Source organism: Setaria italica, chromosome IV, assembly GCF_000263155.2.
Source record: "Setaria italica strain Yugu1 chromosome IV, Setaria_italica_v2.0, whole genome shotgun sequence".
Classification (NCBI taxonomy): Eukaryota; Viridiplantae; Streptophyta; class Magnoliopsida; order Poales; family Poaceae; genus Setaria; species Setaria italica.
In genome coordinates this window covers 13,554,966-13,582,827 of record NC_028453.1, presented here as the reverse complement: position 1 = coordinate 13,582,827, position 27,862 = coordinate 13,554,966, and the positions used below count along the sequence as shown (strand labels likewise).

At 44.2% G+C, this 27,862-nt stretch overlaps 4 protein-coding genes across 4 annotated transcripts; 1 reads left to right on the top strand and 3 right to left on the bottom strand.

Annotated features, from left to right (window-relative positions):
- Positions 1-264: 264 nt before the first annotated feature.
- LOC101786972 lies at positions 265-3,326 on the bottom strand. The gene is made up of 2 exons (XM_004965208.3): positions 1,295-3,326; positions 265-606 (listed from the first exon to the last, which is right to left on the bottom strand). Exons 1-2 carry the CDS (start codon positions 3,164-3,166, stop codon positions 508-510), a joined length of 1,971 nt encoding a protein of 656 aa, XP_004965265.1. The 5' UTR covers positions 3,167-3,326; the 3' UTR covers positions 265-507.
- Positions 3,327-7,336: 4,010 nt separating this feature from the next.
- Positions 7,337-11,431, top strand: LOC101786579 (nucleotide-sugar uncharacterized transporter 2). The gene is made up of 7 exons (XM_004965207.4): positions 7,337-7,589; positions 8,704-8,855; positions 8,943-9,151; positions 9,252-9,345; positions 9,473-9,639; positions 9,717-9,887; positions 10,791-11,431. Exons 1-7 carry the CDS (start codon positions 7,511-7,513, stop codon positions 11,071-11,073), a joined length of 1,155 nt encoding a protein of 384 aa, XP_004965264.1. The 5' UTR covers positions 7,337-7,510; the 3' UTR covers positions 11,074-11,431.
- Positions 11,432-11,820: 389 nt separating this feature from the next.
- Positions 11,821-14,616, bottom strand: LOC101760967. Its single transcript, XM_004966858.3, has one exon. It carries the CDS (start codon positions 14,614-14,616, stop codon positions 11,821-11,823), a length of 2,796 nt encoding a protein of 931 aa, XP_004966915.1.
- Positions 14,617-17,208: 2,592 nt separating this feature from the next.
- On the bottom strand, positions 17,209-20,447 carry LOC101786183. The gene has a single exon (XM_004965206.3). The coding sequence runs from the start codon at positions 20,285-20,287 to the stop codon at positions 17,480-17,482; it is 2,808 nt and encodes a 935-aa protein (XP_004965263.1). The 5' UTR covers positions 20,288-20,447; the 3' UTR covers positions 17,209-17,479.
- Positions 20,448-27,862: the final 7,415 nt, after the last annotated feature.

Here is a 27,862-nt window from a genome sequence, read left to right as displayed (position 1 = left end):
AACAGAAACCTGACCTGGTTTAGCTGCCTGAACTCTGAAGTCTTGGCAGTTGCCTTTTGTAGTCCAAGTGCAAGGTACCTGGGTCCCTTGGCCTGATGAGCATGTCCTGTTATCTCTTCCAAACCATTTGCTATCAGAAAACTGCCTAACAAACAATAAGTATTACCTGTACTGAAAATTACAATAATTGGATGCATCTAAGCTATATATGAACCAATACAGCCACAAACGAAAAAAGGAAATGCTGCACAACTTCCAGTTTAATTGGACAAAGAGGCCATTCGAAGCAGATATCGAAACCAAATCTCTGGAACGACAATATATATTAAATACAGCTACAGAGAGGGCAGGTTGCAACAAGAAGGAATGGATCACAACTGCTGCAATGGCTGTGCATATACTCTCAGGTACAATACAAGAGCAAAACCATCATGTAAATATAGCAGGTAAAAAATCCTACACATGTACTTCTCTCAAAATACAAGTAATTTAGCTTTGGATCTGATGCTAGCTGCTGGTCTCCTCTGCATCAGCAAGCACAAACTCTGTGTACAAGTTCTTCAATGCTATGACAACTGTCATTATAAGGGGACCTAATATTGCTCCCTGCAGAAATATCATCAAAACAAATCAGCCCAATTTGAGGCTAAGGAAAAAAAATCTCCATATCATTAATGAGGATTATCACTATGCTCTAGCTCCCAAGAATCAGGTGGTGTTTCAAGCAATTTAGTGAACCACTGACCACAAAAAGAATTCTCTACTTCCTACTTATAAACAACTGTTGCATCTTCAGACTTTCACAAACACAAATTATTTACACAATTAACCAGCTGTATGACACATAATCTATGGAAAATTGTTTGACACGACAGCACAATTGCCAAACTTTTAGTAGCCTAGAAGAATATACATGCAGTTCAATGCAGGTAAATATATAGAAATGCAATGAAGCAGTAAAAAATATGGGGAGAAAATGGTTTTTTTTTCTACAGCATAACTATCTAAATCACAAAAAACGGATGGAGAAGCTACACTACTATGTAGAAGTAGAACACAAAAGAAGTCTTCTATTGTATCTCACAAAAAAAAGGTTTCCAAAGGTACCGTATCTCACAACAAAAAATTGTTCTTCTAATTGCATCTTGGGAAAAAATATCTTCAGTTCTATACAGATGATGTAGAGCTTCTAATAGCTTTCAAAACATAATGTGCAATAAAAATCATACAGAAGTTAACTTTTCATAAAAGCACTTTTAATGGTGAAACGAGTAATATGTAACAAAATTAGTACCTCCAAAGCATTGGGAAACAGAGTCATGCCACCAATTATGCTGAGGCCGGTGAGATATCCATTGTACCCAGGTATATCCTCCAGAATGGTAGTTGTGCCATAATCCATCAGTGTGAGGTGTATCACAGTTACCACCAGTGCAAGCACATATCTACCTTCCATGAGCAGCTGCCCTGCAGCGAATATTGAGGACAGCCAAAATGGAAGTATTGGCACAAGTGCGCTGATGAATCCAAGCACAGTTGATGTGTACACAAAGTGCACCTTGAAGAACTTGAACAAGAGCCATGTCAGGCCTCCTTGGAATATGGCAATCTTGGCAGTGGCCAACAAGACACTACTAATGGCATGGTCGATGACCTCAACACAGCGGTCCTTTACTTGTTTTGACACTGGTAAAAGATCAATGATCTGCTCCGTAGCTCCACCTCCCTCTACAGTAATGAGGTAATACAACACCCACAAGAAGACCATCAACTGCGATAGAAAATTGACCACCTCAGCTGCACCTGAGACAATGCGGAGAGCAACGGATAACATCAAATTGGCACTACCACCGAGCACTGATGTGCTGCTTGACAGCAGCCTCTTTGCAATTTCCGTTCCCTGCAAAGCCAGCTCCTTGGCCTTGACCACCAAATCCTCCCTTGTGATCAATAGCTCCCTAAAGAACGAGTCCAGCTCCATGTAAATCTCCAACCACTCCCTTTTCTTCACACGCGCAGCAATTGATTGCAACTTCATTGAGTATGGGTGCGGTCTGGCACTGATGAGCGCCTTGCTCTTTGGGTCAACTGATTGGCTGATCAAGAAATGCCGGAATCCGCTAGTGAAATCGGTAAGGTTGTACTGCACTGCCAATTGGTCGACCTGCTCCCAGACGGTGTCATAGATCTTGGCGGAGTACTGATCGACCAAGCCAGGGATGTCATTGTCGTCCAGCCACTTCTTGAGCCCAATCTTCTCGGAGTAGTTGCCCTTCTCGACATGGGACTTGAGGGACATGACGGCGTCCTTGCCCTCGAGCCCAATCTGGTAGGAGAAGAAGATGCTGCCGGTTAGGAACCCGGCGATCATGCCGAGCATGAGGCCCACGGCGACGAGCGTCTTGAGGTGGCGCAGGATGCCTCCAGTTAATAGGAGGCCGCGCGAGGAGGGGCGGCGGCTGTAGATGCGCGAGGAGGCGGCGCGGGTGAGCTTGGGGGTCGCGGCGCAGAAAGCGAGAGCGAGGGCGAGGAAGAGCAGTGCGGCGGCGGCGCCGAGGCGCTCGAATAGGACGAGGAAGAAGAAGAAGGAGACGAGCCAGCGGAGGAGGCGCGGGAACGCGGGGGAGTGCGGGAGCGGGCGGCGCAGAAGCGCGGCGCGCGCGTCGGCGAGCGTGGCGGCGGAGGAGCGGAGCGCGGCGAGCGGGAGCGCGAGCACCGCAGCGCTGAGCCCGCCCCGGAGCGGGGGCTCCCAGAAGGCGACGAGCGCGCGCTGCGTCTCGCGGAGCGGGACGGAGCAGAGCAGCGCCCACTGCAGCGGGCGGAGGAAGTCGGCGAGCAGGAGGTAGAGGCCATAGAGCACGAGCAGCGCCGTGGCGAGCCCCGCGTGCGCCATGGCGATGTAGAGCGCCAGGCGCGCGTCGGGCTCCAGCGACAGTCCCGCGATGTCGGGCCCGGCCCCCGCCCCCGCCGCCGCTGCCGCCGGCTTGGCCTTCCCCTCCTTCAAGGCCGGCTTCAGCGCCGGAGGCGGCGGCTTCTTAGGCGGCGTGTCGTCGGCCCCCTGCTTGGGCCGTCGGAGCGAGGCGGAGCGGAACATCTCGGACCACGGCAGGCCGAGGGCGGCCTCGTCCTTGCCCGCGCCCGCGCCGCCGCTGGGCACGAGCGCCATGTGCTCGAGGAAATGCCGCTGGGGCTGCAGCGGGCGGTGGCGGGGGCAGCGTCGCGTGCCCTGCGCCGCCCCTCGCGCTGCCGGGGATCCGATGAGACGGAGAGGGAGGGGTGGTGGATTTGGGGGGTGATTAGTGATGAGGGTGGGGCCTCCGCCATGGTGGCGATTAACCACGGGGGAGATTAGGACGCCGCGGCCCGGGAAAGGGGATGAGGTAACCGCGGTGCCCGGCCACCGACATGTGGGTCCACGTGTGGCTGCGGCGACACGTGGCCTTCCGTTGATTCCCCCGGCGTGCCTACCAGAGTGAGCGATGGTTCGACACTGACAGCTATGGCGACATGGCGTGCCGCGACAGCAGCGCGCATGCCCTCCTGGCTCTCTGGCGACAGGCCTGGGAAAAGGACCAAAAAGGCCTTACTGTTTGGGCTTCTACTCACGAAAACGATTAAAGCCCAAACAGACAGTTGTTGATTTCTCAAATGAGCTTTTCAACCCCCTGTTGAAACTGAACCTACATGCCCGCAAAGCTATGCTTGAAAGCCACAAAACACCTCCTTTTGCAACTGAAGCTACATGCCTGCAAGCTATACTTGAAAAGCCACAAAAACGGGGTTGCAGAAACAGCTTTTGGAAGACAAAAAAGTAATATCTCCGTGGTAAAAAAAACAAAAAGGCAGAAAAAGGGAAAAAGGCCTAGCCTGTTATGCAGTTTGTACCTGTTGCGTTATGCCTATACACGATAATCTAAATGATACTCTCTACGATTTTAAATATACGAAATTTAGGATCACTGGACCAGCTTGCTTCCAAATATCATATATTTAAAAATGAAGAGAGTATATGTTGACGTATTCTGGAATTCACTAGCCCTTCAGAAATGTACATACCACTATTTGAGTGTAACCATACATTAAAATAAATGATTGTACCCGTAGGAGACCCCTTAGCATTTGGTGTACTTCTAATGATTTTCATTACTATAAATGTGGGATTCACCAGCTCAAGGAGGTGGCAAATTAAACTTAGTTTTGTATGAGGTTTGTAGATATGGCGCAGTGCACTCTCTTTTTCTTTACATATTGTTGATTGTAAACATTGGATTAGTTGTTATTAGCGGCTTTCAATATATAGTAAAAAAACTAAAAGATGAATTCATGTAGTGTTAGCTAACAATCCAAACTATAATTACCAATGTTCAACAAAAAAGATCTATAATTATCAAAGTTCATAACTCCAAACTAACTATCTACTATCTAGCATCAACAAACTACACTAAACAAAATGGGACATCAGCACATCAACGAACTGAAGTAACATTTCGCATGGCAAAAATAAAAAAATTAGTAGCCCTTATTGAAGTTGGCTTTCTAAGTATTTTTTTGAACAAATTAATCAGTCGGTTCCTATCAGTTTTAGAGCTCGAACAGGAGTTGCTCAACTTTGTTCCTGATGGTTTTTTAAAAACCAACAGGAATAAGCCGAACCGATAGAAGGTCTAACTGGAAGGTCTATCTTTCTCTTTAGCACCTCTAGGATAGGCCCCATGCAATGTGAGTATCTAAATATCATGTGATCCACACTGTCCTCTTTATCGCAAATTAAAGCTTATAGTGTTCCAGCTACTGCACACCTTTCAATTTTTCATGAATACCATCCACAGAAAGAAAATGCATTCATGCATTGGCATCTTTGTTTGCCCTTGTCTTTTCACTTAGCTAATTATTAATGATTATCATTTATGAATTAGGAGCATGTTTATTTAGTGTCGATTGCTAGGGGGGATGCGAAGTCATTTTCTGGAAGATGAGGTATGATTGCTGGGCCCACCTGTGTATGGGATCCTGTTTACAATCGTGTCATTTTCTCATATAATTGCCATGCATGCACCTGAAAACCATCAATTGTTCATTTAGAAGCGAAGTGCTCTTCTCCCAAGGGCCAGGCTAGGATGTAAGCATTTTTTGGGGGTGGTGGGGGTGGGGGGTTTAGTTTACGGCTTAGCAAATGGAGATTGTGCCCATCGCATTACAAACAACGGTTGCAAAGTTATTTATGTGAGGCTCAAAAAAACTTTCTAGACAAAAGGTTTTAAGATCAAAATGTTTAGAATCTAATCAAAATTTCAAGTAAATCTTGAAAAAAAAATCAGGAATAATATTCTTGCAAACATGCAGTTAATATACCCCGTATGCCCATGTCTTCTTTCCTTGCAAGTATTCCTTCCTCTTGCGTTGAGATACTCCCTGCTATGCATGCACATGTTCACATTATGGGTTTATGGGTTTGTTTCTTGACGGACATAGTTGTTTGATTTATATCATATAGGTCGCTTTGCACTAGATGAAACCCAAGCTTTTTTTTAGACCCAATCCCACGAGCCCAATAATGGGCTAAAAATTCAAGCCCATGCTCAACCCGATGGTCAGGTCAGATATTTCTAAGTCAGTAAGTTGAGCCTACAATATTTTTATGTTTTCTCGTGTTTTGAGGCCGAAATTATGGGCTAGCCTCACAACGAGCTAAAAACAATTCGTCCCGAGCCTGCTCAATGTACCGACCTGAGTGAGGTTGAGCCATTTTTGAACGGATTGGGTTGGCTAGCCACGATTAGCGTACTTTTCGCAGACAAGTTGCTCCACGTATGATTCTCACAATATTGGTCCGTTCCAAAAATTGCTGGAAGTGTCACTCTAACTCTAAATTTTATTTTCATGAACAATTGCAAATGCTTCATAGATCAAAACCTCCCATATTCTCAAAGTTCTTGCCTTGATAACTAACAAATTGAGCTGCGAATTTGGGGTGGGGGGGGGGGGGGTTAAGCATTTGTAATTGTGAAGCGACACGGATCGAGCAAATCTAATTACGCTACCGTACTTATCTCGTGGACTCCTAATTTTCACAGAGGTGGGACCTTTTCTAGATTATTTAGACAGTATAGAACGGCATCGGGTCAATACAACTGCAGACCTGGTCTTATTCATTGTAGGCTAGTTCGTATCAATTTCACTTAGTTTAAAAAAATCATTGGGTCCGCCCCTATTTTATTTGTTCCTTAATTCTTAGAATGTGCCTTATACTGAATACACACCTTATACCTTTAATAGTGAGCGCGATACATACGCTGTGAAGGATTTAGAGAACCGAAGAATTTCGAGCCCGGTGGTACTCGTCTGGGCTCATGGTTTCCCTAAAATTTGTAAAGCCAACTAGAGCGCGCGTTTTCTATGCCGTAGAGACGATAGACTAAAGATTGGAAACGTGTAGATGAAAAGAATAAAAAGTAAAGATAATAGATTTTAGTTATGATACTAATTATCTAGGACTCTCTCCAAGTTTATTATCTATTTACACGGTTAACAATCAGATTCTAGCTATAGTCACTTCTGTATTGATTCCCGTAGGCAGTCCTCTGCTAGCTGATTTTCCTATATTGCGACCAACTGGTAATAGAAGGGTAACGAATTCGATTTAGGGGGTGTTCTAAAATTCATGTCACATCGAATATTCGGAGGATAATTAGGAGGACTAAACATGAGCTAATTATAAAACTAACTACAAAGATGGAGGCTAATTCACGAGACGAATCTATTAAGCCTAATTAATCCATCATTAGCACATGTTTACTGTAGCATCATATTGTCAAATCATGGACTAATTAGACTTAATAGATCCGTCTCGCAAATTAATCTCCATCTGTGCAATTGGTTTTGTAATTAGCCTATATTTAATACTCCTAATTAGTATCTAAACATTCGATGTGACAGGAATTTTAGGAGGTGCTGAAGGAACAAACACCCCTTAATTAGTATCTAAACATTCGATGTGACAGGAATTTTAGGAGGTGCTAAAGTAACAAACACCCCTTACTCATCCTCTAGACAGGTGCAATGCAGTTCAATTTATGAATTTTGGCAAAAAAGATATGTATATACAAAATACATTCAAAATCACTAACATGACACGCTTCCAAAATGAAGACCAGCCCACCAACGCAATCCCGTAGATATGCAACATTTTCTTTTTCTTTTTGATAATTTACATAAGCAATATTTAACATCGCCATTGAACTGTGAATAGCCCAGTAGGAAGAACTGTGTGTAAAAAAAAAATAATAATCAGGAACTACTGCGCAAAATAAACAGAATAACCCCTTGCAGAACCGCGATAATCCCCATCTCCACACCCGTCGCTGTCTCGTCCATCTGTCTCCGAGGAGCTCGAGCTCGAAGTACCCGGCGGCCCGGCCCAAGGACCGCCCCCGTGCTCCACAGTCGGGGCGGCGGAAGAGACAGAGAAGCGTGGCTGCTGCGTGGGGATCCAGCTGATGCGGCGGCGGCAATGGGGGTTTGGGATTCCATCCTCCCCGGCGGCGGCCGGCGCTTCATCAAGCGCAAGGACAGCGACGCCGGCGAGGCAGGTCAGGACTCTGGACTCCCAAGCCCCCCGCCCTCCTCACCCATTTCTTGTTCTTGTGCCCGTCATGAGGGAGCACTTACGGGCATGGATTGATACGAAGTAGATTGTTCTTGGAAATGCTTGCGCCGATGTGGCTTCCTGTTTCACTTGTTCCTCTTTCTTTCACTTCTTCTAAAGATCCCGGCTTTGAGTGCTTCACTGGTAGAATGTTATGTGTGCGTGTGAGGGGGAGAGAGAGAGAGCTTGAACTTCATTTTGGCTGCTGTTTCATGGTCTGAGCCACATTGTGTCTTAGATTGTTCATAGTTTTCCCCTGCTCACTGGGCATACAGTTCGGAGATTGAATCTATCCTTCTTTCAGGCTAAAGTTACCATACTGCGGTTGACTAGTTGCATTTTTTTTGTTAATGCATAAATCAACCCGTGAGACACAAGGACTTGGAATGCTGAAGTCCACTTGCTATCTTTTGTCCTCTGCATTGCTCAGGTGTTGGTAAATCCCAGTGTTTGTTGCTTCTCCTGGTCCCCAGATCAGTTCATCTCTTGTGAGTTGTGACCCCTTTCCCAGAGCGTGATGATTTGTTTCCAGTTGGTGCAGGCAGTTGCAGCCTTGTCATTTTAAAGGCAGGCTTATGCAATTCATGGTATTATGTTTTAGGCTCCACGGCAAGTTCACTTTGTTTGATTGTGCATAATGATCTCTTCTGTTCGAGTGAAGATTTTTTGAAAGTTTGATTGCACATGATAGCTGTTTCAGCACTTCATTGGCCACCTCAGGAAAAGAGTTTCATGGCACAATTACTGTTGAATTGAATAGCATTTCAATCACGAGAATGTTTAAATTACATAATAATTTTAATTTTTAAGTAACAAATATAGTTATTATGATGCCATTGAATATGTTCAATGTCACGAAGTTTGTGTTAGGGTCGACTTTATTACAAGAATATTTACAAATTTTCTGTTGTCCTAGTTGTCTTAATTATATTCCAGGTGACAAGATTGCAGTCTAAAGATGTTTTGAATGGTGTTAAATTGTGATATGTATAACTGTCTGATTGGAAAAAGCTAGTGCATTAAGTCTCGTCTCACACTCTCTCACTCATACCTATCAGGTAGGGCATTAGAGGAACTGAGGGGCTCATTGTATAATGACTTCCATACTTCGGACGGGGCCAAGCGCCAGCAGCAGAGATTTTGTGGCCCTATCGTTGCACTGACGTTCAACTTTGTGGTTGCTGTTGGAATCATCATGGCAAACAAAATGGTATGTCTGTCTTTCCAATCATTTTAAACTTCTCACTAGCTGTTTCTATTTGTATTTATTTTATCAATGGTATATCTTTTCTTGTAGGTGATGGGCACTGTTGGATTTAACTTCCCAGTTGCACTATCATTAATTCATTACCTTTTTGCTTTGGTTCTAATGGCCGTCCTCAAGGCATTATACTTGCTGCCAATTGCTCCTCCTTCAAAATCCACTCCTTTCTCCTCATTATTTGCTTTGGGTGCTGTCATGTCTTTCTCCACTGGGCTTGCCAATATCAGCTTAAAGCATAATAGGTGAGATTATGTCTTTTGTTAAATGGATGCAAAGTGTCCTGCCCTAAAGTTTTGCTCTATGAGTTTGTCTCATAATTTACTCATTTTTCTTTGTTTTCAGTGTAGGTTTCTATCAGATGGCTAAGATAGCTGTAACTCCAACAATAGTTGTAGCAGAATTCATTCTTTTCCAGAAAAAGGTTTCTGTTCGAAAGGTAAATATCTTAGGAACTTTATGGTTCTAAACTGTTCCATGCTTCAGTTGATCTGCTTGTTAACACAGAATTTTAAATCGATTGAAATGTTAAACAATTCAAGAAAGATATACCTTTTGAATTGTAGGTTATCACGCTGGTTGTTGTCTCATTTGGTGTGGCTGTTGCAACCGTTACTGATTTGGAGTTCAATTTTTTTGGTGCTTGTGTAGCACTTGCTTGGATTATTCCTAGCGCTGTGAACAAAATCCTGTGGTCAAATTTACAACAGAGTGGAAATTGGACAGCTCTTGCGTAAGCTGTTATTTTCTCTCTTCTGAGGCAGCTCATATTTCCTATGTTTTATCCTAATTTTCATGTTATTTGATCAGGTTAATGTGGAAGACGACCCCAATTACCATATTTTTCTTTATTGTTTTGATGCCATTGCTGGACCCTCCAGGCCTTCTGTCTTTCAAATGGGATTTCAAGAACAGCAGTGCAATTATTATATCTGCTTTGTTTGGTTTTCTTCTTCAGTGGTCTGGTGCTTTGGCACTCGGGTGAGTCATAAACTTTAAATTACATGATTAGGCTTGTGTTTCATGGAGTTACATTTCTGCAAGCTTGTTATTAGTTTTATGCTTGTGTATTTAAATTTCATATAGTGATTTTTTTTGAAGATATCTATTGTCTGCAAAAACAAACATGTAATGTATGTTTACTTTATAGACATGGATATATGAGCACATATGAAGCCCCCTTCTTTCTAAACATAGAGAAAAAAAATATCTTGATATTGACATTGGTTCTGATTTTAGCATTGTAGTCATGAAATGACTCAAATACGACCATCCTTCTTGAGAATGAAATGTCATTTAATTATATATTAATTTATATAAAAAATATATACATGTAGCATACTAGCATTTCCAAGCTCCAACATTAATGTTATGAAATTCATCTGTTATGACCTACTCCCTCCGCCCCAAAAAGAAAGTCATCCTAGAAAATCTCAGACAAATTAACAAAGATGTAAAATGACCTTAGTTGCCCTTATTTATTAGCCATATTTGGTACTAATTAACTCTCGCATGCACGTGCACATACCAAGTATGGAATGATGACTTGTTTTGTGGGACAAATTTTGAATCCTAAAGTGACTTGTTTCTTGGGATAGAGGGAGTAGCTTGAAAATGAAATATGTTCTTTAACTTATGTTGACAAGACCTATAGAATTTCAACAGACAAGAAAAATCTTATCTATTAGGTAAAATATGGCAGTTATGCAAAAGCTTTTGTATGCGCAATCCGTTTATCTTTCTCTTAAAAAAATATTTCACATATTTTTGGTGGTGGAAAGGGTAGTCTAAAATGTTCTGGTCAGCCATTCTCTTCTGTGGATACTTAGTTTGTAAAATTTCTGGAAATGAACATAACTCTCACTGTCCTTGTTGATGATGCAGTGCAACCTCAGCTCTCGCTCATGTTGTGCTAGGTCAATTCAAGACAATTGTTATAATGCTATCTGGTTATCTGGTATTTAACTCTGACCCTGGATTCACCAGCCTCTGCGGAGCTGTCATTGCCCTTGCTGGGATGTCAGTGTATACATACCTAGGAATGAAAGAATCAGCCACCAATGGTAGGAGAAATTCCTTAAACTCAAGGCAAAATTCTCATTTGCTGAAGTCCAAAGTTATTATAGATGGAGAGAAGCAGGAAACAAGGACTGTCGATTCTGTATAAGTTGTAGAATTGCCATCCTGCTTGGTTTAAAGAACCCCCCGGAAGCACTGAGGCAGTAGGAGAACGAAAGCTATTATTCTTATGGCAACATTGGTCAACTTCATTTTTTGTTGACCATATCCGTTTTGTGTAGGATTGATTCTAGTTTTAGGAAATTTTGGTCACTGTTCTACCCATGTGTCGTCATGCTACTTGTCTTGTGGATTCTGTTTATGAGAAAATGGATGAACAGAGGTGACAACAGACCCTGGTCAAATTTGATCTTGTGCAAGGCTGAAGTTTTGTACTCATAATATTGTTCTTCTGGAAAATCCTGCTTATATTCAAGACTTTAGTACCGACAATTGTTCATTGAAAACGTGCCCTTAGGTGTGGAAAATGTGCATGCAATTAAAAACAAGATATGTGGCCAAAGAAAATGTATAATCAGCAACGCAAAGAAAGCTCAGACTCAGACCGTGAGACATCACACATCTGCAGCAGTCTCCAGAAGTACTGAATTACATGAATGGGCAACGGGTCAAGCAGCAGAGCACCATGTTGAAGTATGCCCAATTTAGCTTATAACCAATGGTCTATGAAGACGTTGTACAACACCTCAACTTTACATGGGGTATTTCCAATTTATCTTATAACCAATGGTCCATGAAAAGATTACAAGTTTACAACACCTCAACCTTAATACAAGTAGACTTCAAAGAGAAAAAATAAACTCCACACAAGTAGGAAAGGCGGATGAGACACCTTTCATGGTTCCTCAGAAGACGGATGATGATTTGGAGGTTCAGTTTCAATGAGTGCCCACATCTTCTTCAGACATGGAATCCACTGTTCTCCAGTCTTCTTCAACAACCGTGCCATTTTATCAAAGGACTGCAAGATGTGAATGACGATGTACACAAAAACAGCAATGAAGAGTGCGAAAACGTATATAGAAGTCTTCAGGTTCCTGCAGCTGCCTGCAGCATACGCCCCAAGCAGAGCAAGCAGGTCCAGCACCATTGCTGTCTTCATGGGAAGGAGAGATCTCCTGTACTTGCTTATCGTGCTATTCAGCAGCAGGATGACTATAACCACCGATGCCATGAACGCTGTGGCATTGCAGTAGAAGAATGCCTTGTACCGTGGTGGATCACTATCATGGAGGATTGGGTCGCCAATGAAATGCCCGTCCCGGTCATCAGGCCAAAGCCCTCCTGGCGGGAGCAGCCCAGCTTGGTATGTGACGCTCACTGCGAGGGTTCCAATCAGAATTAGATCTTTTCGCCATTTGTGCTCAGGTTTTCGGCTGACCGTGACGCTTCGCTTGCAATTCTCAGATGGATGTGAGCTCTTGAAAGGAGTGGCATGGAGCACCCACTCGAAGAAGTAACTCATTTTATCTTTTGCAAAGGTTAGCACCAGAACTTGAGCCATGACATAGGCAAACACAATAGAAACGACTAGGATGGCATACACTGATGTTGATACTTTCCTGCAGCTTCCAGCCGCGAAAGCACCCATGAGACAGACCAGATCAAGTAGCATGCATCCACGCAGCAAGTAGCTGTTGATTCCCCTTTGGCATAACCTTTTGCTAACAAGCAACATGATCACAGCCAAGGAGGACATAAAAGCGGTGGAGTTCAGGTAGAAGAATACCATGTAACGGTGTGGAAACTCATCATGGAACATTGGATAACCTGCACGGTGACCGTCGTTATTGTCAGTCCAGAAACCACCTGGTGGGTTTATGCCGGCTTGATATGTGCTTGATGCTGCCAGAACTGCAAGCAACACTAGAAACTTGCGCCGCTTCTCCAAATCTTTCAGTTCAGGGTCATCATCTATTTGCTGAGCTGATTCATCGGAGTTTCTTGTGCACACAAGGAGCAGAATGTGAATGATAACATAAGAAAAGACAAGAATGACCAAGATTATCACATACAAAGATGTGGAGAAAGTCCGGCTGCTGCCAGTGGCATATGCTCCCATCATACCAAACAGATCAAAAACCATTGCTGTTTGCAGCACATATCGTTTCAAGGCACCAACAGTGATCAAGTTGCTCTGGAGTAGGGTGATTATGACCAAAGATGACACAAATGCGGTGGCATTGCAATAGAAGAATGCATTGTACCGTTTCGGACTGATGGCCTCCAATATCGGGTCTCCAGCAAGATGGCCATCCTCATTGTCTAACCAAAATCCACCGGGTGGATTTAACCCAGCTTGGTATGTAATGGTGGCTGCAAGGATGCCAAGCAATAGAAGGTATGTGCGCAACTTTCTTATATCATCCTTAACATCACTAACAGTGCCTGTTGAATCATGACTGGATGACTGCTGTTGATCCAATGCTAGTGGCATCTCCTGGTCGCTGTTTGTGCTGATACTATCTGTAAGGAATGATTTTAGCTTCAGAATCACCTTATTGTTTTCTCCTTTTATCCATGTTATGCACTTGCTGACAAACTCTGGCCTGGGCACAATAGGTGCAATCCACTGGATGACGAGGTATAGTAGGACTGCACCGACAAGGGTGAACACATATATAGATGTATGGACTTCCCTGCAGCTTCCTGCAGCATAAGCAGCCATAAGGCCAAATAGGCTTATCAGAACACACAAACGAAGTGCATTCGACTCAACAACATGATCGACTGCCGTGTTGCTGAGGAGCATGACGATAATGACAAGTGATCCGGCAAAAGCAGTGTCATTGCACGCCATGAATGCTTTGAAGCGGCGGGGGTAGTGGTCACGGAGTGTCGGGTCACCAGCGAGGTGGCTAGCATTGCTGTCAGGCCAGAATCCACCTGGTGGGTTTAGCCCCGCAGCATATGTCACTGTCGTTGACAATGTGGCAAGAACCAGCAACAAACTGCGTTTCTGCTCCAGTTCATCCTTTTTTTCTTTGACAGAAGCATCTGGCTCCTCTGTTGTGCTCTGATTTTTGCCGAATATGCGCGCAAGATGATCCTTCCAGGACCTCTGGACATCCATCAAAGTTTGCCTAAGCCATTTAGATGCTAGATGCTGGAAGAATACAACATGAAGTGCAATGTATGTGAAGATGCCAACAAGCAACACCCAAGTATATAAGGATGTTCTGATTTTTCTGCAGCTGCCTGCAGCATAGGCCCCCATAAGCCCGAGCAGGTTGAACAACATCGCGAAATGCAGCGAGCGGAGCCAAATTGAATTGCGGTTGAGATCCCTTACTAGGAGCAAGATCAAAACAATGAGTGACGCCATGAATGCTGTTGAGTTGCAGTAGAAGAATACCTTATACCGCTTTGGATAGGTAGATTGCAGGACAATGTCACTGGCAAGGTGGCCATGCTGGTTGTCTAGCCAGAGGCCGCCTGGTGGGGCAAGTCCTGCTTGGTAGGTGATAGTTGCAGAAAGAATTGCCAGTAGCATCAGGTACTTCCGCAGTTTCCACACAAGCTCAGCCTCATCAGCACTGCTTGGTATTTGGTGACCTTGTTGCTGTGGTTCTTTCCGACTCATGGTACTTTCAGCCACATGGCCGTTTCCAGGCTGCAGTTCAACCTCCATGCCCATAAGTTCAACGAACCAAAGCAAATATCAGAATCTGGCTCTGAATATTTCAACGTTTGCTCTATTTGTAGGATTCCAATAATCTTCAGCATATGCCAAGATTCTGGTCCTTGTATTTATCACTGTGAGTTATACAGATGTGTAGAAAAATGAAACATGACATCAAATCCAATGCAAAATTTGCAGACACAAAAGGTCAAACGATATATCATAGGCATTATCAGAACGGTAACTTTGGTTTTAGCCGCCAAGATAGGAAGAGAGCAAGTCAAGTCAAGAAAAGGAAAAGAAGAATTATTAGTATCTATTCAGTGCGTACCCACCTCTGTTGAACATTGGAAGCATCTCCTACAGTGGCATAGGATACATAAGTTAAAACCTAGTGTGAGCCTTAGGTTCATGTATAAATTATGGTGTTTCAGTATTATTACCGTGCGTGTGTGTGTGTGTGTGTGGGGGGGGGGGGGTGTTGTTTCAGTTGTCATCGTCACTCTAATCAAGATAATCTGCATAAATATTTCACTCAATTCTTTCACCACAGAAGGGAAGAATGGTATATGACTTCATTAAGATGGGGCACTTGATTAGTTGATTAGAACACAGTGCCTGCAGGATACCATGTTCTTTTCTTTTGTGATCATCTCCCATATTAATTATTCCAATGTTTTTTGATACGGCCTGTTTATTGGATATAAGAGATTGGGAGCAGGGAGATCACAACTAACTCGCCCTCCCCTCGGGCCATTTGCTATGATATTATAATTTCCATTTTCTAGTAAAAAATTGGTTGAATTTATTTTAACATCAAAACAAATCATGCACTGTTCATTCCTCTGCTTGCTTCAGGACCCTGCTGCAGATCGGTAGAAAATCTCATACTAGATTGGCACTCATACATTCATATATCTTTTGAACTCCCAAAATATTTGAGTGAGTTACTTATTATCCTTGTAGAGGCTTCATCCAATAACATTCAAGGAGCACGAGGAACGCAAGAGTTTTTTCTAGTTCCTGCGACAGATAATTTGCATACGTATAGAGGCTGCTTCTAGTCTGCTTGTCTATTCTATTAAGCACCTGACATTCACAAAGTTGTAGATTTTGGGGGTGTTTGGATACCAGGACTAAACTTTAGCCCTATCACATCGGATGTTCGGATGCTAATTAGAAGGACTAAACATGAATTAATTACAAAACTAATAGTAGAACCCCTAGGCTAAATCGCAAGACGAATCTATTAAGCCTAATTAATCCATCATTAGCGAATGGTTACTGTAGCACCACATTGTCAAATCATGGACTAATTAGACTTAATAGATTCGTCTCGCGATTTAGCCTAGGGATTGCGCAATTAGTTTTGTAATTAGCCTATGTTTAATACTCCTAATTAGTGTCCAAACATCCGATGTGACAGGGGCTAAAGTTCAGCTGAGCAAAAGGGGCAGATGCTTTACCCAACAATCAACTAGCACGTATAACAATCTTTTGCTTCTGAATTAGTTATCTGCAAACTCTAGTCCAAAACAGATGTCATCCTAAAATGCATGCAACCAACTTCTCTTAACTACCACTAATATATGTTAAAATATTTATATTTGTCAAATGGAAGCAAAAGGAGGCAGATGCTTAACCCAACAATCAACTAGGAAGGGTAACAAGCTTTTGCTTCTGGTTTAGTTATTTGATAACTCTAGTCCGAAATAGATGTCCCAAAATGAATGCAATCAACCTTGTTGAACTACCACTAACATACATTAAAATATTTATATTCATCACATGGGAATTGAGAACTATATCAATAGATTCTTTGTCAAAAGAACTTTCATATCATTATTTTTAAACGATATTTTCTACAGTATAATTTCAAAGCTTCATGTTCAAAGGTGTGTACTGGAGAGTAGAGACTGTTGTGAGCTGTTGTAGTAGTATGTTTTTTTATCGAACAACGCAGGAGAGCTGCGCGTCATTTCATTTAAGATAGAGAAAAAAGAGTACATAGAGAGGGGGAGAGCCCCCAGACTAAGTACCAAGCACACTCACACAACTCACACAACTCAACACCTACAACAGAGGAACCTTACTGTAGTAGTATGTTTTTAACCTGGGCCATACTTTCTCTCTTCTACTTAATTGAGTGATAGTGCCCCTTCCTTTCTTCCATAAGACAAAAACTGGACAATACATGTTCAAGCAGAATCATCAAGAGCATAGCAGCAGATTGACTGACACACCTGGCAATCATCATCTGCACAAATCAGGTACTTATCCCAGTCTATTCCTATCTGAAAAAGGAACTAGCTAAAGAAGCAGAGCAGATAGTGTGGCAAAATAATCTGTACACTAAAGGAAAGAAAAACCAGTAGGAAAACACCAAAAGAGCTTAGTGCCAACACACCACTTACAGCATGAACATCATAGCCCCTGAAGCATAAGAACATCAGTACTGATGAATTGCTGCAGCAAGTCCATCGCCCTGTGTGGTTCACTTTATTGCTTCAGTTTCAAAAAGAATTTTCATATTAGCTATATTTACTTTGAAGCTATGGAAGGCTACTCATATTCTCTATTTCTTCAGTAGGCAAGATATTGTTAATTAGCATACTCCAGTAACAATTACATTTTCCTATAACCTGCACCTCCACAAATAGGAACTCAAATGGCTCAAGTGACAATTTTAATTGCAAAAGGTAGTGTACAAATTGAGAAACAACTACTTCACACCTTCACAGTTACCATTTGTTCAAATGTAAAGACTACAATATATAGCTGAGGAAATTGTGTTACACTGCGATTTAAAGAACCTATTTAACTTTCATACATCTGATATATCATTTGAACAAATGCCACGGTGATACTACAACTACACAGCTGCAAGCAACTCTTCTGATTGCCCAGCAGATGGTTGAAGGTCTGAAGGTTCGGCTTCAATGAGTGCCCACATTTTTACCAGACATGGCATCCACTTTCCTCCCTTATTTTTAACCAGTAAAGCCACCTTATCGAATGACAGCAACACATGGATTACAATGTAGATGAACACGGCAATGAAGAGTGCAAAAATGTATGCAGATGTCTTTAACTTTCTGCAGCTGCCTGCAGCATATGCTCCAAGAAGACCAAGCAGGTCCAATACCATTGCTGTCTTCATAGCTAGAAGAGATCTCCTGTACTTGCTTATTGTGTTGTTCAGCAGTAGGATGACCATGACCATCGATGCCATGAATGCCGTGGCGTTACAATAGAAGAATACTTTAAACCGTGTTGGATGGGTATCATGGAGGATTGGGTCGCCAGCAAAATGTTGGCCTACCTGGTCATCAGGCCAAAATCCACCTGGTGGGAGCAGCCCGGCTTGGTATGTGACAGTGACTGCAAGAGTCCCGATCAGCATCAAATCTTTGCGCCATTTGTGCTCAGTTCTCTTTTTACTTCGGATGCTTCTCTCATGATTCATGGATGGATATTGGCGCTCAGAAAGCCCAAATGTGTACATCTTTTCCAATAAATTGTTCACCTTGTCTTTAGCAAACGTCAGAACCACAACTTGAATCATGACATAAACAGCCACTGCAACAACGACAAGGATGACGTACACGGATGTCGAAACTTTCCTGCAGCTTCCAGCAGCAAAAGCACCCATGAGGCTGATCAGATCAATCAAAACACATGCATGTAGTGCATAGCCCTCAAGACCCTTGCTATATAGCCTTTTACTAACAAGCAACATAATCACAACCAAGGACGACATGAAAGCTGTTGCATTGAAGTAGAAGAAAACTGTGTAGCGGCGTGGGAACTCATCACGGAACACTGGATCACCTGCTCGGTGGCCATTATTGTCATTCCAGAAGCCGCCTGGTGGGCTTATGCCAGCTTGATATGTGATGGAAGCAGCTAGAATTGCAATCAACATCAGAAACTTGCGCCGCTTCTCCAAATCCTTCCCTTCAACTTCATTATCCATTGCATTATCTCTTCTGAAATGATCTATTATTGTCTTCAGTCGCGTCTTGAGAGCCAGGGATAGCAGAACATGAAGTACAATATAAGTGAAAACAAGGAGGACCAAGACAAACACATATATGGACGTTGAGAACTTTCTGCTGCTTCCAGCAGCATAGGCCCCCATCAGACCAAAGAGATCCAGTGTCATGGCTGTTTGCAGGATGTGGCGCTTAATGGCACCAACGGTAATCAGTTGACTCTGAAGTAAGGCGATGATCACCAATGATGCTACAAAAGCTGTGGCATTGCAGTAGAAGAATGCCTTGTAACGCCTTGGGTTCACAGTCTCCAAGATTGGATCCCCTGCAACATGCCCATCGTTATCTGTCCAAAAGCCACCTGGTGGATTCAGCCCAGCTTGATATGTGACAGTGGCAGCAAGGATGCCGAGCAATAGGAGATATGTCCGCAGTTTCTGTAAATCATCCTTAGGATCACCAAAATTGCTTGAAAAGTTTTTGTTAGGCAGCTGTCTATTGGGCCCTGACAGGGTATTATGCTTGTCATCATCTGGATTCCCACTCCCCTTCATAATGAAAGAGCTCAGTTTCTTGAGCAGTTCAGTCTTCTTATTTCTCATCCATCCAATGGACTTCTCTACAGACTCTGGCTTTGTCACAATAGGTTCAATCCACTGAAGGATAAGGTAGAGCAAAACTCCTCCAACAAGGGAGAAGACATAGATAGATGTAAGGACCTCCCTGCAACTCCCAGCAGCATAAGCCCCCATAAGCCCGAAGAGGCTGACTAGAACACACAGCCGCAGAGCATTTGACTTGACGACATGATCCACTGCTGTATTACTGAGGAGCATGATGATGATCACAATGGATCCAGCAAAAGAAGTTGCATTGCAGACCAGAAACGCCTTGAATCGACTGGGGTAATGATCTTCCAGCACTGGGTCACCGGCAAGGTGGTTAGGCTTGTCATCAGGCCAGAAGCCACCCGGTGGGCTTAGCCCCGCAATATATGTCACTGTTGCAGCTAATGTGGCAAGAACCAGCAAGAAACCGCGATTCCTCTCCAATTCTTCCATCTTGTCAGAATGCTCTTGCTCATCTGTTCTGCTCTGTGAATTCTTGAAAATCTTGTTCAGGAAATCCTTCCAGTATCTCCTTATATTCATGAACGTATCACGCAGCCATTTAGGCGCCAGATGCCGGAAGAATATGACATGAAGTGTGATATATGCGAATATGCCAACAAGTAAAATCCAAATGTAAACTGAGGTTCTCACCTCCCTGCAGCTCCCTGCGGCATAGGCCCCAATGAGCCCTAGCAGGCCCAATACCATTGAAAATTGTAGCGCCCGAAGCCAAACCGCATTGCGGCTCAGCTCCCTGATCAGGAGCAGTATCAGAACAATGAGCGATGCCCCGAAAGCTGTTGTGTTGCAGTAGAAGAAAACATGGTAACGCCTGGGGTAGCTAATTCTCAGGACAATATCACCCGCGATGTGGCCGTTCTTGCTGTCTTGCCAGAACCCACCCGGCGGAGCTAGCCCTGCTTGGAAGGTGATGGCTGCAGCTAGGATAGCCAGCAGCATCAAGTACTTCCTCAGCTTCCACAGGAGCTCAGCCTCATCGGCGCCAGGCTTTTGGTCAGTTTGGCCTTGCTGCAGCGCATGTTGCTCATGAGGAGGTTGCTCTTCAGACTCCATTTGCTTGGTCTCAGATCAAAGCAACCTCTATTTTGTCTGTGAAGGTTGTAACATTTGGAAAAGGAGTATGAGAATGAGCTATATGCAGAGCTTGCTGCCTTTGGATACACCTCCACTAGATAGAAGGAGAAGGCGCAGAAGACAAAGAAATAAGAGAGAATGGCAACTCTGCAGTCGTATAAAAATTCCAAAGTCCAAGTCATGGATGATTGGACCCCTTCAAACAGACAGAAGTGTCAACAGCCAAAAAGGACACAGTGAAATGGAGTGTTGTAATTGAAGTTTCTTGCAGTGGACCACACAAACAGCCTTGACTCTAATTAATTATGCTGGGTTCCCATGACAAATTTTTACATTTCCATTTAACCGTAAGGGGGAATTGTCTAATTATGACATAACAACCTACACAAACAGTCTGGTTCTTTTCTGCCCCCTCTTTCTTCTATTTGTCAGTTCATCTTTAACTGAACTTTTCCTCTAAAGCGCTGTTTAACTGAACTTTGAGAATATTCCAAAAAGTTCTTCTCCTCCATGATTTGCTATTTCCAATTAACAAATGTGAAAGCTGATCACCTAATCTTCAATAATGCACGAGATATCTGAACGTGCAGATTTGTCTTTGTCCTTTTCTTTTTTGAGCTGGGTCTTTGTCCTTTTAGTTGACTTGACTTGGGAGAGTTGGCCTTGATCTAAATGTACAGCCATAGGGCCTTGTCTCAAAACCGTGAATTACCCTCTCTGACAGCCTTTTAAAAAATTTCCAGTACGCAATCATCATGAGTTTGCGATTCAGTTGGCAGTCTATATATCATGATTAATGGATCAACTTACTGCCATCAACCTCCCCAGGTATGTTCGGTTAGCGAGGAAATACATGTTAAAATTATAACAAAGCCTGAACCGATGTCAGCTTAGCACAAAAATTAATGCAGAGTAGTTAAACTATATTAGTTGATAACTCTCTTATATACAATGGACATGTCTCTTTCTCGAACGTTCTTCGATCTTGATTCTCCAGCTATTCTACAACTGTACATATGTTATTGTAGAAGTTGGTGGTGGGTCCTGCTGGCGAGACTCAAGCTGATATTTTTCTAAGCCCACGTGTATGTTGTGTAAGTTGGCTTACTGTCAACATCATAAAGAGCCCATGTTACATTATTATTTCATAGTAAGTAATGCCGTTTGGAGTACCACATGGACGAAGACTGGATTAGTGAATTGTTTTATAACTATAGTGGAACTGAAGTGGTGACAACGATAGCTTTGCGTTTAAAGACCAACTATAGCTTTGCGTTAAAGACTTCGCAAAGAAATTAGAAGCTTTTAACTCGGTAACGTCCATGTCGAAGCAGACATGTGCAGACAAATGGCATAGCAAGGTGGCAGCTGGGCAGTGGGCACACACCTGGTAGGCTGGTACAGTGTCGGGCTGGCGCGCAGCCCGTCCGTCAGACGTCAGTCCAACATGTCGGCATGGCATTTGGCATGCGCCTCCAGCATGTCGCCGTGCTCCGCGAGCTGGGCTCGAGCAGGAGGAGAGGGGCACGCCATCGCCGTCGTCCCCGGAGCCCATCCTTAGGCGCATACGAATTTGGTCGAACAACTGCCGGGCAGTGCAGGCCGAAGGCGGACTTGCACAGCACGGGCATTCCGCCGAACACCTCCCGGGCAAGCAGGTCGCTTCCACGGGCGTTCTGCCTAACACCTGCCGTGCAGCTCTCCTCCCAAGGCCGCGGGCCGCTCTGGATCCGTGTTGATCACCCCCACCACGCACCCGGCGGTGAGGCCACCGAGCATCTCTCCCGGCTGTGCCCGAGACGAACAGGCAGCGTCCCCCTCAGTCGGCAAAGCCGCCCTTGCAATTGCATAGTCGCCGCTGAGTTTTGCGAGAGAAACGAAGTGTGTTGGTACGGATCAAGCGTCTGAATTTTCAGCGGGAGAAAGCGCGATGTCCGACGGTTTGGAAGGAGTGCAAGTCTGTAATCGATATCTACACCTGATATATATCTATACCTAGAATGTTTCTTTCAATCGTAAACCGTCGTGATCATTTTTAAAAAAAAACCTCATGTTTTTTAATCAACCCGCATTTTTGCAAAAAAACCTGTACCTGTCTGTCTCTCCGCCATCTACCGTCCTCTCGGGGCACCGCCGCTCGCTAGCGCTGCTTCCCCACGTCATCACGACCCTCGCCTGGTGCGCCCGATCTCCTGACGCTCTCTCTCTCTCGCCTCTCGGGGGAGTCTGAGCGCCGTCGGCCCCCTCGTCATTCTTCGGCCGCCGGCGCCACCGCCCGTTGGCACCGCCACCCCGCGTCACCACGGTCCTTGCCTGGTGCGCCTGCTCTCCCGACGCGTGCAAGCACGCGCACGCGCTCTCTCTCTCTCTCCTCTCGGGGGACTCCACGATGCGGCCGTCGCTGATTTCTCTCTTTCCTTAGTTTGTGCTTGCAGGTGTTCCGGGAAGGACAGACATATGGGCATGGGCGGGAACAAGGAGAAGGACTGGGCCCACTGTGTGGAGGCGCTGCCCTCGCCCAACTCCCAGTCGGCGGAGTATTCCGATAACAAGAATTCGAACGGTTGCCGGCGGCTCGTCGCAGTAGCGAAGGCGATGAGGAGCCTGCGAATATGCTGCCGCCGCTTCCATGTGTGGCAGGATGATTTGATCCGCCTATTGATGAAATCTGGTATTACCAAATCAACACCCGCAATCTGATCTCTAGGAAGTCTGTTCGTCTTTTGTTTGTCAAGTTTGCGATCTTTTAGAGATATAATATCTCCTGTAACCGAAAGCATAGGGTTGGTTCTAGATTCTGGTTCCATTATAGATAGGACAGATGGTTTAGTTTATCTACAAGATGTATCTCTACACAATGGAATCACGGCCTGTTCGCTTCAGCTTATAAGCCGGCTGAAAAGCTGAAACGGCTGATTTGTTGTGAGAGGAAAATACTGTTTGGTGGCTGATAAGCTGGCTGAATAAGCTGAAGCGAACAGGGCGTCGGACTCTAACCAACTAGGACTTCTATCTGGAGTTGTTTGGAACTCCCATATATAAACATGCAACCTATGGTCAGCCAAGATAGGTAGCCATAGTTCCATGATTTCTTTCATGGTAATCAGAGCTACCTCTTCCTAATACATCTACAAATACACGTCGAAGCCACCCATGGCGTCATCTTCTTCCTCTTCGGTTCAGCTCGGGCCGGTTGTGTCCGAGAAGCTCACGCGGGACAACTATGTCCTATGGAAGGCGCAATTCCTCCCTGCCATGCGAGGCGCCCAGCTCGTCGGCATCCTGGAAGGATCTGTTTCGGCGCCATGCAAAGTCCTAGAAGTAACGGTTGAAGGCAAGAAGCAAGAGATTCCTAACCCCGAGTATATTTCGTGGGTAAGTAAGAATCAACAACTTCTCAGCTACCTGCTAAACTCAATTACCATGGAAGTGCTAGCAGGAGTAGCGACCACGACTACCTCCGCCGAAGCATGGAAAGCGCTGGAGAATATGTTTGCGGCGCAATCAAGAGCGCGGGTGACAAATCTGCGCATGCAACTGGCAACCCTCAAGAAGGGAAGCCTGTCTACCTCAGCATACTTCAACAAGATGCAAAGTATTAAAGATGAACTCGCAGCTGCTGGGAAGCCCGTCAGTGATGAAGAGGTTGTTGCTCATATTCTCAATGGCCTCGATTTTGATTATCATCCTTTTGTGTCGTCGATGCTTGGCTGTGGTGATCTGATTTTGCTCTCGGATCTCTACTCTCATTTGATCGAGTATGATCTGCATCTGGAGATGTTCCCAGAAGCCGGCCAATTCCAATCTTTGGTCAACTCAGCCTTGCGCGGTCGTGGCTCCAATCATGGCCGTGGAAATCGTGGTGGCGGCCGTGATAGTGGTCGGTTCGGTCAAGGACGAGGAGGTCAGAATCAAGGCAGCAACAACAACAGTAGCGTCGGCTCATCCAAGAAGAAAGTCCAGTGCCAAATTTGTAAGAAGGTCGGGCATGAAGCTCCAAGGTGTTGGTACCGCTACGACAACGACGACCAGCAGCATGGCAAGATCGCAGGCACGGTCGAGACTGGTTATGGCTACGACACTAATTGGTATGTTGATAGTGGTGCTACAGATCATGTAACCAGTGAACTGGAGAAGCTTACAGTACGCGACAAGTACACCGGACAAGATCAGGTTCATACTGCAAGCAGCTCAGATATGCACATCAGTATTATTGGGCATACAATTTTTCATACCCCGCATAAAAGTCTTCATCTCAATAATATTCTCCATATTCCTAGCTCCCACAAAAATCTCGTCTCTGTGCATAAATTAGCTCGTGACAACAACACTTTTCTTGAATTTCATCCAAATTTCTTTCTTATTAAGGACAAGGACACGAAGAAAATTCTGCATCGAGGTAGATGCCAAGGTGGTCTCTACCCCCTAGCGCCGCATTCATCTAAAGCAAGTTCGAGCAAGCAAGTCCATGGAGTCAATAAGCCATCACCTTCTCAATGGCATAGTAGGCTAGGCCACCCAGCTATTCCCATTGTCGAGAGAATTCTTAGTTCTAATAATTTGCCGTGTGATAATAATAAAAGTTTGGAGATAGCTTGTGATTCATGTCAAAGGGCCAAGACCCATCAGCTTCCCTATTCAGTTTCAAATAAAATTTCTAGTGCTCCTCTTGATTTGATCTACTCGGATGTTTGGGGGCCTGCACCAGTTTCTGTTGGGCGACATACTTAATATGTTAGCTTCATTGATGATTACAGTAAATACACTTGGATCTATCTTTTGCGGCATAAATATGATGTTTTTCAAGTCTTCCAAGACTTTTAAAATCTCGTCGAAAGAAAATTCAACAAAAAAATTCTTTGTCTTCAGTCTAATTGGGGAGGCGAATATGAAAAGTTGCACTCTTTTTTTCAACGTATTGGCATTGATCATCGTGTGTCGTGTCCTCATGCTCATCAACAGAATGACGCCGCAGAAAGAAAACATCGACATATTGTTGAAGTCGGCCTAGCTCTTCTTGCACATGCCTCCATGCCCTTAAAATTTTGAGATCAAGCATTTCTTGCCGCAACTTATCTTATTAATATTCTCCCTAGCAAAGTTATCAACTACAAAGTTCCTCATGTGCACCTCCTCCATGAGCAACCCTGCTATGATAAGTTACGTATTTTTGGTTGTGCATGCTGGCCGAATCTAAGACCTTACAATTCTAGAAAACTTTCTTTCCGATCTACCCAATGTGCTTTCCTTGGTTATAGTTCCATGCACAATGGGTTTAAATGTCTTGACATCTCTACTGGTCGCATCTACATCTCCTGTGATGTCATCTTCGATGAAGCTGTTTTTCCTTTTGCTAAACTTCATCCCAATGCGGGCGCTCAACTTCGCAAAGAAATTATCCTTCTTCTTGAGTCTCTTCGAAGTCCCGGGGATGATAATTGTTTTGCTTCCAATATTACTGATGCTACTAATCCTAGTTTTAGTGATGCATCGCAGGAATTTTTTGCAGAAGAAGTGGCTACAAATTCTTCTCCCGGCGTTGTGTTTTCTCCTGTGCCGCTCCGGATCCCATCTGCCACAACATATCCGGACGCCAGCACTCAGGAAGATCCCTGTGCTGCACCTGCACCAGGGGACCGTAGCGATCCACGAGGGACTTCAGCTGCACCAAGCGACGCTCCCGCACCCGTTCCGACCAGTCCGGGTCTGCCGCATGGGGGGGGGGGGGGGGGGGGGGGGGGGGGGGGTGCTGGGCCCAGCTCGTACGCACCTCCAGATCCTCCTGCGCAATTGTCACCAGTGCCTAGTCCGCCAGCACCACATGTCCCCACCTGTTCTGATGCACCTGCTACTCTCGATTCAGCACCTGGTTCGCTGTGTGTTGCGTCAGAAAATTCATCCAAGAGACAAACCAGGTTGCAAAGCGGGATTGTTAAACCCAAAAAGATATATGATGGCATGATAAGATATGGTTTCCTTTATTCTACTAGTGAACCTGAATCTGTCCAAGATGCACTTGGAGATGCTAAGTGGCCACATGCTATGCAAGAGGAGTATGATGCGTTAATACGGAATGGGACATGGCACCTTGTTCCAGAAAAATCAGGAAGCAATTTGATTGATTGCAAATGGGTCTTCAAGATAAAAAAAAGCCGATGGAACCATAGACAGATACAAAGCTCTAGAAACGAGCATTAAAATTGATTCTCTAGAAACGAAAGGATTAGAAAGGGCATTAAAATAAGAATCAGAAATCACCTTCGCCAAGCGGTCAGAAGCTTTTTTACTAGCACCCTCGCGGCCGCTTTTCATCCAATACTCCTTGACATAAAGCTTAGATGCGGCATCAACATTCTGGCTAGGGGCTGCAACATCCGAATGTTTGGGGAATTTATAACTTCGTGAACCTAGTTTCTTGAAATGATCACAGCCTTCGCGTTCCATCAGGTGGAGCAGTGTTTCAACACTTGTAGCCGCACCATAAACCCCAACCTTTGACAGAATTCCTTGTAAAAACTTCAATTCATCTTCGAGACACTAAAAAGAATTTGCTCGCCAAACTAGTACCAAGGAAAGGCTGGGGCTCTGCACCAAATTGGTTCAGCGCAACATGATACTGGCGGTTAATATGAAGACCTCGCTGCCAAATGTCAGATTCGTATCCTTCGAGAATTTTCTCTTGAGAAAGATTGACTTGCCGCAATTCAGAAATGGTTTTGTCCTTCGCAACCAATTCCTTAGCTTGCGTGGTTGCAATCATCTTAGTTGAATCAAGTTCTGTGCGAACTTCATGAAAGCATTCTGCATCCTTTTCGATTGCAGCGCGGAGGTTCTTTAGAGCCTCTTCTTGTTGCTGATTACGATTGGTCAAAGTTTTAACCTCAGCAGAAAGGTCCTTGTTGTTAGACTCCATCAAGGCCAGCTGATCCTTCCGTTTCTGATTCTCCGCTTTAAGGTCATCTCTCTCAATGCGAAGGGCTTCTATTTTGTCAAAAACCTTTTGACAACCAAGTTTACCAGCAATAACTCCCTTCATAGCATATGTGGTTGCCAAAGTACAGAGTTCAAGCCCACTAAAGCCCCGGACGCTAGCATCGAATTCTATAGGAAACAAAAAAACAGGTTAAGTTAAAGCAAGAAAGTGCCGAGTCAATAATCACCTCAATCTAAAATATTTTTGACCTTTAGGATCGAAAAGTTGATAAGTTGGAGTATCAGCATTAGCCTCACTAGAATCCACTTCTGGAACACCTTTGAATGATTGCCGGTCATCAGAACCACTTTCAAAGGCTCGTATCTCCCCAATTAACTTGAGTTCCTCAGAGTCAATACGACTCATGGAAAGCAAGGCACGAGCAGCGGTTTCACCATCTGCACAAGCAATAAGTTTCAAAAACAAAGTGAAAGCAACAAGAGACGAGTCGAAAGTAGTTCAGAAAGTGTTTACCTTCAGAAGAATATAAAACATCTTTACCCTTGACAGATGCAGGGATCTCATGAACCTTAGGGAAAGAAAAGCCTTTTATCATCTTTTGAAGGGGAAATTTTTCCCTC

Bases quoted from the DNA above. Each gene is read 5' to 3' on its own strand.
- LOC101786579 (XM_004965207.4), top strand. From the start codon at position 7,511: ATGGGGGTTTGGGATTCCATCCTCCCCGGCGGCGGCCGGCGCTTCATC. The intron at 9,346-9,472 runs GTAAATATCTTA...TTTGAATTGTAG, and splicing joins AAAAGGTTTCTGTTCGAAAG to GTTATCACGCTGGTTGTTGT. The intron at 9,640-9,716 runs GTAAGCTGTTAT...TTATTTGATCAG, and splicing joins GGAAATTGGACAGCTCTTGC to GTTAATGTGGAAGACGACCC.
- LOC101786183 (XM_004965206.3), bottom strand. From the start codon at position 20,287: ATGGAGTCTGAAGAGCAACCTCCTCATGAGCAACATGCGCTGCAGCAA.
- LOC101760967 (XM_004966858.3), bottom strand. From the start codon at position 14,616: ATGGAGGTTGAACTGCAGCCTGGAAACGGCCATGTGGCTGAAAGTACC.
- LOC101786972 (XM_004965208.3), bottom strand. From the start codon at position 3,166: ATGGCGCTCGTGCCCAGCGGCGGCGCGGGCGCGGGCAAGGACGAGGCC. The intron at 607-1,294 runs GTACTAATTTTG...ATATTTCTGCAG, and splicing joins TGTTTCCCAATGCTTTGGAG to GGAGCAATATTAGGTCCCCT.